This window comes from Clarias gariepinus, chromosome 8 (genome assembly GCF_024256425.1).
Source record: "Clarias gariepinus isolate MV-2021 ecotype Netherlands chromosome 8, CGAR_prim_01v2, whole genome shotgun sequence".
NCBI lineage: Eukaryota > Metazoa > Chordata > Actinopteri > Siluriformes > Clariidae > Clarias > Clarias gariepinus.
The window spans coordinates 19,814,727-19,828,860 of record NC_071107.1 but is presented as its reverse complement, the minus strand read 5'-3'; the positions used below and the strand labels follow the sequence as shown (position 1 = coordinate 19,828,860).

Here is a 14,134-nt window from a genome sequence, read left to right as displayed (position 1 = left end):
TCAGCAAGACATTCTTGAGGAAGTATACACACACTCAAGCCCCACACGCACACATGGACAGCGGAACTGGACCATGTATGCCTGCCATTCTTTCAAATGTTTTAATTCAGCATGATAAAACATCCGTTATTTATGAGTTGATTGAGCATAACGTACTTCGGAGCAAAAGCCCATCCATCATGAGGCGTCTGCACACTGTGAAACACATTACTGTACATCTCAGGCCGCCCTGCTCTGCCAGAATAATGTGGCTTCTGTGTAAAGAATGAAGCATAAAAAATAAATTTTATTTGCAGGATAACAGGTGTGACCCGCATGAGGCTCGGATACTAATGAAGTCATGGGTTGCAAATGCTTCGGGTTTTGGAATATTTTTTTGGCCGTTTTATTTATAGTTAAAAGTCTAGAGTGAATGGTAAAAGGTAAAAGAATTTTACAATATGTAGTGTTGTTGATGCAGCTTTATTTTGAATGTAATCATAATTCTTAGTTTAGACACTATGTTTTAAATATACTCAAGAAACTCATGTTTAATATACCTCCATACCATAGGGCATTTTGTTTTTTCAATACAGCACTTTTAAATAAATTTTTTATTATTTTGATGTCCAAATATACTAGTTTAACAGTGTAAAAATAGTCTTAAATGTCTATATTTAATTAATGATTTCTTTCAAAATTACCAAGTGACTATTTTTCCCTGTAATTTTTACGGTTTGTGTAATGAGCTCAGTGAAGTCATCGGATTAACATGCTGTTCATTCCCCACGTAAACTATTTATTCTCCCTCTTCATTCTCGCAGCTGCATTTCTGAACCCTGTCAAATCATGCAGCGTTTCAGTCTCTGGTCAATAAGAGTCTAGAGGGCAATTTGAACAAAGCCCCCTCAGGTCAGAGGTGAGGTGCAGGGCTGCTGTTTATTTGTTTGCACTGTCGCTCAGCACCTTTTTTAATATTAGCCTCAAGGTGTGGCAAACAAAGCCTCGGCCGCTTAGAGCTGCACAACGAGAACATGAGGGAAAGAAAAGAGGGTTTGGATTAGAGGAAGGGACTCACCAAACATGCCAGTTCATCTGTCTGAATTAAATTTGGTGCTTTTTGGCCTCTCTCTCTCTCTCACTCACGCACACGCGCGCGCACACACTCACACACACGTTTTCCGTGTTCGTAGAGAGCAATTTCCCACCTCTCCAGTAGGGCTGGAACTGTTGATTTTGTTGTTTATGTTTAATTGATTTAATGATTAATTATTCATTTATCATTTATATTAATTAATGATTAGAAGTTTACGATTTATATTATTTTAATTTATTTATTTTATCAATGTATTTTAATAAAAAGAAAGCAGCCATAACCTAAAAATCTGTGGGACTTTAGCTAAATCAATCCAAAGTAAGAGTCTAAAAAATAATTTTATCTAACTTAATAATTTTGCAGTATAATAATTTACTTAATTTACAGTAAATGATTAACAGTTAAGAACAAAATTGTTGCCTTAATAATAAATGAAAAATTAGAAATGATGAACACATTGTATTTCTTATGGCCAATAATTATTATATATATATATATTTTCTACTGCGTTGTATTTTAATTGTAGGTCATCATAGTCTACGCAAACATTAAGGCCTGTGGGAACATAACATGCATTCGAGAGTACCTAAAGAGTAAATATCCTGGTGTGAGTGTTTTGTGAAAGTTTCAAGAGGAGAGTAAACTCTGTTTAAAGCAATGTTCAACCCTTTAAAAAAGATGCAAAATGGCTGGTAGGATCACAAAAGTCACCAGAAGTTAAGTATTGTTCTGTTCATAACAAGCTGTGCTTTAGATAAGTAATTTAAGACAAGAATAAAAGACTCAGATTACCTTTTTTCTTGTTGCCAAGCTCATACTGTACGTTGTACAGCATGCTGGTATACCTCTGTAGCAGCTTCAGCAAGGGCTTCAGTAAAACTCGATTCTTCAAAAGATCTTTTGTACAAACAATTATTAGCAGTCACATTGCTGAGTTATGTGACCTGCACTCTACTTGTTTAAGACCTTGACTTCTCGATTAATGTTATATTTGGCTTCAAAATGCAATACTTATTATTTCTTAGTGAAAAATTATTTTATTAATAATTAACATTTTAGTATAGTCTGTCCTTTTATAGAATAAACACTCATGCTTTTCTTTAATGTAGTTGTGATGATAATTTGTATAATTGTATAACTGGTTTTTATATCTTTTGGAAAACTTAACACTCATACTTTATATTACTTTCAGGATTTTAATAATTTTACATTATACTTTTTTACTTCATCTTACAGTATATTATTATTATTATTATTATTATTATTATTTACCTTTAATATTAATAATAAGAACAGGTGGCATGTAGGTGATGCCACCTACATGATGCGCTTACTTTTTAGATCAGTAAAGCTAAGCTTTCCTTTTTTTTAAGATCACGTGCAGTCTGAAAAGGTTTCTGATGCTGCTTGGGGCTTTTATTGCTGAAATAGTAATGGACAGCATGTTAGCTCAGAGTAGAACACTTTGCCCCCTTATCAGGAATCAGTTTAGTGCACACACTGGTACAAATATAAACCTTATAGCATTTATCCCTGGGATTTTTTCTTCTTCTTTTTTTTTTCTTTCTTCTTTTTTTTAAAAAAAAAAAATCATGTTTTCACTTTGACATGGGTACTTGCCTATAATGAAACATGACTTGGATGTAGTAAGGAAAATAATATTTTACTTCAAAATGTTTTGACAAGGTAGAGAACACTATTAAATTAGTAAACATTACTTAAATTAATTAGTTATTATATTTTTCAGTTGTTCAAATTTCCATTTTTACCTAATGTCCTTTTCAGATTTATTGTAAATGCTTTTTAGAACATACAAATAAATGCTATAAAGCCAGTATGCCTTCAAACAAATCCTGTAAAGCCCAGAAAACAGTAATCAGTGAAACAAAGTGAATATTTGTCATGATGGTAATGCTTTGAGGGTTTTGGTTTCAGAAAGAAATTGTGCAAAATTGTTTCATAGAAAAATTAGCTAGTAGGTTTTACTGAGCATCCTGCAGGACCAACAGTAGTTCTTCTAAGGACCTTGTTGCACCTGCTTCTTTTGTTGCATACAAAGCCTAGCAGCTTCCTTTTTTTCTCTGAAAAGTGGTCATTTATGTAATGTGCTGCTTTTGTTTCTGCCATACAAATATTTGCTTATTTATTTTTTTCTTATTTATTTCTTTAACATTTTTTTTGTTAAAATACTAGTGTTTAGAAATCACAAATGTTTTTTGTACTAAATCAAATAAATAAATCCCTAAAATGAAAAGAAAAAAAAATTGGATAGTTTGTACTTAAAACACATACTACCTATGACTTGCATACTGTACATAATTTAACTGTTGTGATTTTATAAAATGTACATTTATTAAAAAAAAGTCAAAGCTCATTTTTTAGCTTTCCTTAGAAGAACTGACTGAAAAACCTAATGCTATGGATAAAAAATGTAACTAAATTTCATCCCTGGATAGAAGAACCCTGCTCTGATTTTGCAATGTTAAAAAGAGCTGCATTGTGTTACTGTGGACGCTTCAAGAAAAGTTTTAATTTCTCTGGGGCTTTTAAAATTGCCTGTTTAGATTGTGCAGAACATTGTTCAAAGCATTTGTAGCTACCGCTGCGGCTTGTATGGAACAACCATATGGACTTCCATAACATTGTTACATCCTAATTGCCCTTTTCGACAAGTGCCAATTTCCTTCAAAAGCTGGAGGAAAGGAGAAAAGGGGGAGAGTTCTGCGTTGACATGCGTCAATTCCAGTCCCCACCCCCACCCCCAAAAGAGGAGGAGAGAATTGCTGGGCTGGTTGCAGGCAGAGATGAGGGGTCTCGCTGGATTTGCTTTGGCCTTTCTGGCCTTGTTAAAGCGTCCCCTCTACCCCAGAGCAGAATGCAGCAGAGGCGCTGTCTCTAATTCCAGCAGCCGATCAATAAGCATGAGTGCTGGGCTGCTCACTGGGTGACTAACCCCTATATCGTCTCAGCACCCCACATCAACATGGGCCAACACTTTGGAGAATTTTTACTGCTGTCTTGTGAAGTCTTTTATCAGGGCTTGATTGGTGCTGAGTGTGAGTCATTAAAGAGCTGCATGTTCTTTTACACTGTATGGCCAGATGTTTGTCTGCATCTGACAAGAACAATGCGTGCTTTTTGAACTAGGTTCAGATTTCACTTCCCTGGGAGGGCTTTACTCTAGATCAGTGGTTCTCTATTCCTGGGAGACCACCTGCCCTGCACATTTTAGTGTTTTCTAAGCTCCCAGTGCACCCGATTTAACCAATCAGCCTAATTAACTGTTTTTTTTTTTTTTTTTTTGTGAGTGAGTGTGACGGGGCAGGGAAAACATGACAATGTGCAGGACAGGGGGTCTTCCAGGACCAAGGATGAGAACTATCAGCCATCTTTTCATACCAAAGATGTTTAGTAGGGTTAAAGTAAGAGCTCTGAGAAGACCACTCGCGTTCTTCCACTCCACCCTTGGCAAGCCATGCCTTTTAACATTTACTTTGTGCACATGGGTATTATAATGGTGGAACAGGTTTTGGCCTTGGCCTTTTAGGCCTTGTTTACATCTGGCATTAACATAGCCCTGGATGATCAAACTGTAAGTGGTCAGTGATCAGCACAGGTGTGTATGGGGTCAGTTGCATCTCGAAAATCTGATCACTCAAGCTGGAATGGGGTCGTCTGAGATGCATAAGACAACCTAATCAACCTTTTATTCACCTTAGCTGGAAAATACGAAAAATACTTTTACTTAGCTGGAAAATACAGAAGCATTTAAGATAAATGGCCAAGCTACCTGCTGGATAAAGATGGTGCTATAACAACAGGGATGACGGCGCAGCTTTTCATCTCATTTCTCATTCATTAATGGCAGACCATATGGGGTATATGAGATAAAATTTATGGGCAGTTCTGTCTGAAAAGAAATGTTGCCCAACAAAAACAAAATCTGAAAATCGATCAGAATGGTCACTGATATGTATGACATCTGTGCAACCTGGCCTGTCCATTTGTGATCTGATCACCAAGGCTATGTTAACGCTAGGTGTGGATAGATGTTGGTTCCAATGAAGGGAGTCTCTAATGCATCAGCGTGCAAAAATATCCTGTACCATTGTGTGCTTTTAACTGTGTAATTGTGCAAATTAGTAAAGAGCCCTCATATGGATGTGATGGTCGTGTCCACATACTTTTGGCCATGTAGTGGATGTGATGATGTGGATAATAAACTCACGCTACATGTACTAAAGTATGTAGACATGTAATACATGGGTTCACACGAACACTACATGTCCACATACTTTTGGCCATGTAGTGGAGCTCGTGCCTTAGCACATGAACTTTAATGCAAGACCTTTTTTAGTCCTTGACATTTGGGTGATTTTCTGCATTACATGAAATGAACTTTTATTTTAAACACATTTTTCTGTTGTGTTTTTTTCTCTAATAACAGTTTAATTGTTTTGAGAAATTCTTCTGAGCATTAGTTTACACACAGAGTATAAAGGGAAAAAAAAAGGGGGGGGGGTCTGGTTTGTTGAGGGATTGAAATGAACTGGTGTTTACACTATAAATGACTATAGCCAGTGTATGACTGACTAAAATATGTGACACAGCAGTCTGACAAATTAAGTTATTCATTCTTTTGTGGTTAAATTAAGCAAATACAAAGCACTGTCAGCTCCAGTACTCCATCAGACACTGTTTGTATTTCTGGTGCCGTAGTCTAATCATGTGCTGCTTTGAATAGCTGCCCCCCCAGCAGCCCCCCCCCGACACACACACACATACACACACAACCACTTCTTATCTCTTAATTCTAGCAAACTCTCTATTCTTTCTTTGTCTAATTAATATAGTTTTTAAAGTCAAAATATATTTAGAATTGCAGTCTCCATACTGTAGCAGTTCTGTCCAGTTTCATGAACTGTGTAGATTTCTTTACATTATAATTTCTGCCGTGCGTGGTTTGGCCCAATGTCCCAAGCTGTGAGATAATGTATTAAACATTTATATAGTATAAACTGTTAATTACAGTATAAAGGTAGGATGGTGGGGTGGTCATCATGGATAAAGTATGAAAAAAAAGAAATAAATAAAATTCTTTTGATAAGAAATTTAACTTCACACACAATTTAACTTACATCTAAGATTGGCATTTGCTGGTCTGATGTAGATTTTAAAAATTGAATGATGTATAGGTTTGGCAGGGTTTAACTGTGAATTTTGTGGATAGAACCTGTTTCTGTGTTGGTTTGCTAGTAAAACCGGCACATAAAACACCTTTCTTTGTAAATTAAGCTGTTTCTGCTTCAGTGCCAATGCATGTACATTTATAATGTTCTCCCACAGGTGCTCCCATGAGCTTCAAGGTCTCCCGTGCTCCGGGGTTGTTATACCACAATACAAACCACACATGAATGCACAGCACTAGTGTTGAAAAAGGATTCCGCTCGCTCCCTGTTGTTGGAAACTAGCAGCCTCTGTGCACTGGTTTAAATTATGGGCTAAGAGATATTAATACGACACACATTTAGAGCATAGCACTAGCAGATGATTTTGCTTTGCATTTTTGTATTTTATTGTAGAATATCACTAGATACAATAAAAAAAGGTAATCTGTTATGCGATTGTAGGACTAAAAACACATCAGGTGAAATATTTTGTTAAAATACACACACTACCCGTTCATGCACTTATACTCATTCAGCTACTCGGGTTGCCTGTAGATGAGTTATACATGGAGGGAAGATCAACTTTAATCCCCGTTTTATTTTAGGTGATGTCACCCAGAGGTCACGCTGTGGGATTACTCTGGGATTGTCTCTCCATGATGCTCCAACACCTCGATTCTTTATTTATTTACCAGTCTGGCCCTAGAGAATTCTCAAAGTATAGTCATATTTATCCGTTATTTAAGGAGAGTGGGCTTCACATACGGGTGTGTGTGTGTGTGTGTGTGTGTGTGTGTGTGTAAGAGGGGGTTGGTGAGTTGCAGCTGATGGAATGTCTCTGCTTGCTGATGGCCTTCCAGATCAATACAACACAATTGTTGTCCAGGCTGAGAGACTAGGAGCGCCATGGTGGCACTTACGGGGTGATCGACTCTGATGAAGTCTTTATTAGACCTTATTGACAGATTCATTTTAGCGCTCTCTGCCATGTCTGTGCACTTCTTTTCAGACCCCCTCTCTCGCCGTAAAAGTAATAGACACTAAGCCCACCCTTAAAAGTTCCCGGCTCTTGTGATATGATTTAGCACAATAGTTATTACACCAATTGGTTTGAAAGCTTAGCGAATATTTCTTTGACTAGTTTTTCAAAGTTACTTTCTGTTTTTGTTGTAAGAGTTTGCTTTTCACATGGACTGAAATAGAAGGTACTCAAGTGGTCTATTCTTAAATGCAACATCCTTTTCAAAGAATTGTCAGTGCATGAATTCTTCTCCAATGCAGCATCAAGCATCTCTCTAGAGAGTGCAAAGGGCGCCCTGGTCCCATAGAAATGGCTTGCAGCTGAAGATTTGGTTTTGGAGGCTCGTCTGAGAGCGACCTGGCCGAAGATAAAACAAAGTGTGGAAATTTTAAAATTGTTTTGTGTTTAATTTCGAAACAAGCCTTGGGGATATTAGATATTACAGCTAATACTCAGTGGCCACATGTGCTCATCTTCCTGTAGGCTTTGAAGTCACAAGTTGCTTTTTTATGAAGTAAATATTCTAGAGAGCCTTAATCCAGGCCGTATTAAAATGGCAAGCAGAGCGCCAGCTTAGCGTTTTTACCGCGTTTCGTGACTTGGCTAATTTTTCCCTTGTTGTTTTAACTGGTTTGTGTTTTGTAACCTCTCACCCTCATATCACCGTGGCTTTCAGAAGAGCTGCTTCCCATTCCTGGGTGGATTGGCCCGAGGTGCTTTCCCATCCACACATGTAGCTCAGAGGCGCATACTGGACGTGCAGTGTGTAGTGCCCTGTGCTGCTGCTGCTACTGTGATTTCCTGACTCTGTGAGCTTAGGGATTTATGTGCGCTAGGGACTGATGTTTTTTACTGAGACCTTATCAGTACCAAATTCTGTGGTTGTAGATGTAGATTTATATAATATTTTTGGTAGTAGTTCAAATTTTACACAAAAGCGAAACTATTATATTAGGTTGTTAAGATGTAACAACTAAACCTTTCTACCTCAAAGCCTTTAATATGTTTTATTTAAATCTTTAGAAAAAACTTTTTATTAGACCAAAATCCCCATCATTTATGAGAGAATTTTTTTTTTATTTATTTTTTTTTTTTTGAACAGTTGTTTCTTCATTGAGACGTTTCATTAATGCCAAATCCTACATTCTATACCACTGCTTTAGCAAAGCTTCTAGAAATTGAATTGTAATAAGACATCCCACACTGCCCGCGAATTAGACCAGGAAATTTTGCTTGCTGTTTTGAACTCTCTCACTGTTTTACTCCCCTGTTGTTCTTCTTCATCTGTGGATCATTTCTGGGTTGCTTAGGACAAGCAAGGAAGTGCTCATTAAAAGTCATTAAAACATAAGTGACCTAAAGAAGTCTGATTGTGACATGCATTGATATCTCATTTGTTATTTTTTAGACCTCTCTGAAGTGGAGCCCAATGTGTTTCTTCGACCCTTTTTGGAAGTTGTTCGCTCAGAGGACACAACTGGACCAATCACAGGCCTTGCCCTCACTTCTGTCAACAAGTTCCTTTCTTATGGCCTCATAGGTATGGTTTATTTGATGTTATTTTCATGTAAACATGTTGTAATTTATTGTGGTATTTTATTTCATATTTTTATATGAAGCATCGTTATTTGCAAACTAAAAACAAGAACATCTATTTACAAAAACTACACAGCTATAACATTAAACGATTAACACTAAAAAACTTAAACTTTGGGTTCCACTGGTGCTTGGTGGGCGTCTGGTCCCAGGATGCTGCCACAGCAAATTTGTTGCGTGTTGTCGGGTTGCAGGACGGGGTGTCTGTGGATCAGACCTGTTTGTCCAGTGAATCCCATTGGGATCTGAGGAGTTTGAAAGCTGTGTCTACAGCGGTCTTTAACAGAAGGCCATGTGAGTCTGTGGAAGCAAAATAAGAAAAAACAAAACAAAACTGAGGGGTCAAGGCTTTTGCCGAATACTACATATAGGTGTGTGTGTGTGTGTGTGTGTGTGTGTATAGTATGTATGTATACCTTCTTAAATTAATTTGTGTACCACAAGAGCACATAACCAGTCTGTGAGAGGCAAAATTTATTGTTGGTTGGTTGGGGAATAAATACTTATTTCCCCCATTGAAATGCAACTTAATTCATAACATTTGTATCATGTGCTTTTTTTGAATTTTTGGTTGATATTCTGTCTCAGTCCTTTACCATAAACCTACGCTAAAAATCATAGACCCTTTATTTCTTTGTAAGTGGGCAAACTTAGAAAATCTGTAGGGGATCAAATACTTATTTCCCCCACTTTGCTTTTTTGTATATGTGTGTGTGTGTGTGTGTATTATTTATTTTTATATATATATATATATATATATATATATATATATATATATATATATATATATATATATATATACACACACATAAACACATACATATACTGTATATACAAAAAAGCAAAGTGGGGGAAATAAGTATTTGTGTGTGTGTGTGTGTGTGTATATATATATATATATATATATATATATATATATATATATATATATACATGTATATAAATATGTATATATGTATATATATACGTATATATATATATATATATATATATATACATGTATGTATGTATGTATGTGTGTGTGTATATATATATATATATATATATATAGATATATAGATATATATATATATATATATACATACATACATACATACATACACACAGCTACCGCCACAGTTTGTCTGAAGATTTGGTATAGAGCTGTGTCAGAAACCAACGCTCCAGATGTAAGTCATCCATAATTTTCCTGTAATCTTCCATAAATAGTGGGGGGGTTGTTGAATAAATAATATGACAGCGCTTGTCAAGCAACTGTATGGTTTGCACAACAAAATAGAGATGGAGAGACCTGCTATGACCTGAAGTGCTGCAATTGCAACTAGGAGTTACTTGACCCATAATTTCTTTTTTTAAATAAGTAATATGGGAGAAAATGTACTAGCCATGACATAAACACATGAGGGTTGAGCGTGATGTGGTGTTTAAATTGAGAAAAATGAATGTAGCTCATTGGAATTCACAGGCATGTCACATGGATTTTTTTTTTTTTTTTACCCAAATGACAACTGAATTGCATCAAGTGAACGATAGGCACAGGAGTGGAAATATTCACACATGCACATGCTTAACAAGTAAGTCATGGACTCCCAGAGGCCTGCTGTCACTCCAAATCCAGCACTGATCTCTTATCCAGCATCTCATTGGGGGGTTCACGTGTATGGGTTTCTATAGCAACCAGTCTGGGGTTGTCTAAAAGATGGGCTGTCTTGTCATTGGAGGGTTCGTATATGCGCACACACTGGCATGGCTTCTATCGTAAACTATAAAGTTTTTTTTTTTTTTTTCGAAAATTCTGCAACACCATAAAAAAGTAATGTTTTTTTTTTTTTCCATATTTGGTGTGTTTGAGTTTAGGTTGTTTATATTTATTGTTATTTTGTAGATTTATTGTATACTCTATTGTTACTGAAATCGTGTATCTTTCATTAAAAAAGAAATCGTGTGTATGTGTGTGTGTATATGTATATATATTTTATATATATATATAATGTATATATTTTATATATATATATATATATATATATATATATATATATATATATATAATTTTTTTTTTTTTTTTTTTTTTAAGCGTTATCTGTACGCACGCACGCAGTGAGCGTTTTAATTTTTGCCTTGATCCCAAGTGAACGCTTGACATGCGTGATCTCTTAATGCAGTTGTATGAGTTTGTGATTAAATGACCTTTTGGCATGCAAGTAATTTTATGCTGACTGACAGGTTATGCTTATTCACTTTCTCCTAATCTGCTATGAAGAGTGACATTATCATTACTTTGAATTAGCATTCCACAGACATAACACACACCACTACTTATGGATCACTTTTTTATTGTTCTGTCTGTACTGGCTGTTTTCTAGATTTTGCTCTCACTAATTCAGCTTCTCGGTCTTCAGAGCTCTTTTGGTGGAGTACAGTGAGCCTAAAATGAGTTGTTTTACTGACTTAATGAGACTTCCTATATCCAGTAATCATTATTCACTGTGTGAAGAGCACTGCCATCTATTGGTTAAATATGGAAATCCAGTCACATTTGGCATTCCTATCTACATACCAAGGTTTTGTTTTATGTAGAGTTCTGCTTTTTTCTGTTCTTAATTGCAAGAGATAGTTCATTCTATCTAGTGCTCATCTACCAAGACATACAGCATGTGCTTTTTATCAACCAGTCCCTGATGACTTGTCTCGCTGTCTCTCACGCCGTGTGTACAGTGAGACCTGAGCCCTTCTAGCGTGCTGGGGGGTCTGTGATTGTGTGAGTGAGTTCATTTGCTGAGGGTTTAATTCTCTTCAAATCTCAGGCCTGAGGTTGGCTGACTCTAGGGGATGGCCTCACTGACAGATTTCCATATCCAACTTTTCCCACTTTCCCGTTCTCTTTTCCCGATTCCCTCACACTAAGTCTTAACCTGCAGTGGCTAGTTAGTGAGTAAGGATTCATGCACACTGAGGATTTCAGTGGACTTTTTAATGAGTGACGATGCATGTAACAGGCAACAAATATTTTGCTGTTTGGTAATTTGAGTTTAAAATGAAAAGGTTATCTAAATTTTATACAGTTTATCCAGAAAAGAAATGATCTTAATGCTAACTTATTAGTGTCTGTGTGTTTCATTTTAAGGATGTGCATTATACATGCTGTTCCATAATGTGGCATTCTCAGTAAAAGTGTCCGAACATACTTTGATTTTCCCTATTACTACACGACAGCTGTTTGAGCCCCACACTCACACATGCACACAGTCCCTCAGCCCCACCCGCACTGCTGTTATTTCAACAAGGATTCTGCCGCCTGTCTGTGTAGCCGGTGCCAAGTGAGGATTAGTATTTTAGATGACTTCTAATGTTGTGCTGAATAGCCCATAGCTCTGGTTTCCGTGGAGATTGGGCATTTGGAAGAATGTCTCATGTTTATTGGGGCGCTTGTTTCTATATAAGCACTAAATTCACTAGTGCTCGTGAACCTTTTTTGCCTCGTGGTCTCTATAAACGGTTTTAAGAATGGGCAATTTAGGAATGGGTTAAGGGGTTTATTTTTTGCATATTCATTGGCAACATTGGGGTGCAAGAATTATTCTTCATAATTAAACATATCTCAGAAAATTGTCTGCCTTTTTAAGCATGATGTTTAAAGCAGCAGAAAAGGTAGGCTACCTTTTCTTTGCTGCTTCTTCCTTTGTGTAGCTAATAATAAAATACATGTTCTATCGTCTCGGTACTCTACCTGCGGCAAAACTTGTGGGTTCTATTCCAATGCTTATTGGTTAATGAAATACTTTTTAACTGCGTTAGGAAAGAAAAGCATCCTGACTCCAGCTTGCTTCTGGCCCAGCTTAGGTTTCAAAACACAGAGTCCTGTTGCCTAGACAGCCAATTTACACACCTGCCCACAAAGGACACATCTGGTGATTAGATGTCAGATGGTTGTGATAGACCCTTCTCTTGGAGTACTGTGAATGGAAAAGGAGTAATGGGATAAACAAACTACATGTATGAGATTTATTGTTTGATATTCTTTTATTATTGTTTGTTGATCCATATGAAACTCTTGAAGCTTTAGGAAAAGCCTGGCTTCCTTAAAATGTTTTTATGTTTTAAAACTCTTTCCCATTCCAGATGCCAATCATGAAGGAGCAGCAGAGGCGATTGAGAACATGGCTGATGCAGTCACTCATGCCAGATTTGTGGGGACAGACCCGGCCAGCGATGAAGTGGTACTTATGAAAATCCTCCAGGTAATGGCTTGACAAAACTTTTAAGCTCACCCAGACAAAAGTGCCTGAAAAACATATAGTAGGGCTCTGCGACATACAATGCGGCAGTCAGTGTGCCACAGTCCACTGTTGTGAGGTCTAACTGATATAAGTAGACTGTATCCACTTTTATCACACTCTCTAAATTTTTATTTGTTCAATATTAACTGATTTGTGTTTGAGAGACTGAAATCTTTTCCGGGATCTATTCTGGCTTTTCACCTAGTGTTCTTAGGATACAGACATTGTTAATATCATTATGTTTTTGTAATGTGCCATACAATGTACATCATGAACTGTGATAATTTCCCAACTCACTATTCCCTCACTTAAAGTTTTTAAATTTCTAACTCCAACACTAACCCTAGTTTTTTTTATGATGTTTCAGGTTTTAAGGACTTTGCTGCTGACTCCAGTGGGTGCCCATCTGACTAACGAGTCTGTGTGCGAGATCATGCAGTCCTGTTTCCGCATTTGCTTTGAGATGAGACTAAGTGGTGAGACAAGCAACTGAGGTTGCTACCGTCCCCTTGAAACATTATTACTAACCATATATAAGTGAATAAGACAACCATCAGTGCAATCTTGGTTATTATATTGACATTTTCAGCTGTTGTGTTGGCACAGTTAAATCTTCAATGCTGACCCAGTGTATGTTAGACTGCAGTTCACAGCTCCCTGCCCCCCCAGTCCCTGAGCAGGGTGCTAATAAAGCCTAGCACTAATCCTAGCCAAACAGAGCGGGACTCTTGGGTCCTGAGCTACTGCTGCTCCCACTTTTCTAAGCTAACCTCCTGCTCACTTCATCCGTCCTTTTTTGCCCTTCGCAGAGCTGCTGAGGAAATCAGCCGAACACACGCTGGTGGACATGGTGCAGCTGCTCTTCTCCAGGTAACCAGAGAGAGGGGAATGGATGAGTGTGGAAGAGAAAGACAGCGAGTGAGGGGGTTGGAGGGGATTAGGGACCCAGTTGTCTGCTGGGTGTAAACATAATCAAACCGAACCTGAGACCAAACAC

The 14,134-nt window shown here is 37.2% G+C and overlaps 1 protein-coding gene across 3 annotated transcripts in view; it reads left to right on the top strand.

Moving 5' to 3' along the window:
• Nucleotides 1–14,134, top strand: part of gbf1 (golgi brefeldin A resistant guanine nucleotide exchange factor 1) — a 61,442-nt gene that overhangs the window by 28,270 nt on the left and 19,038 nt on the right. For all 3 annotated transcript variants that reach the window (XM_053501617.1, XM_053501618.1, XM_053501621.1), the window contains 4 exons: nucleotides 8,673–8,804; nucleotides 12,980–13,098; nucleotides 13,505–13,613; nucleotides 13,947–14,007. In XM_053501617.1, the coding sequence (XP_053357592.1) occupies nucleotides 8,673–8,804; nucleotides 12,980–13,098; nucleotides 13,505–13,613; nucleotides 13,947–14,007 (421 nt within the window). The remainder of the gene's footprint in view (nucleotides 1–8,672; nucleotides 8,805–12,979; nucleotides 13,099–13,504; nucleotides 13,614–13,946; nucleotides 14,008–14,134) is intronic.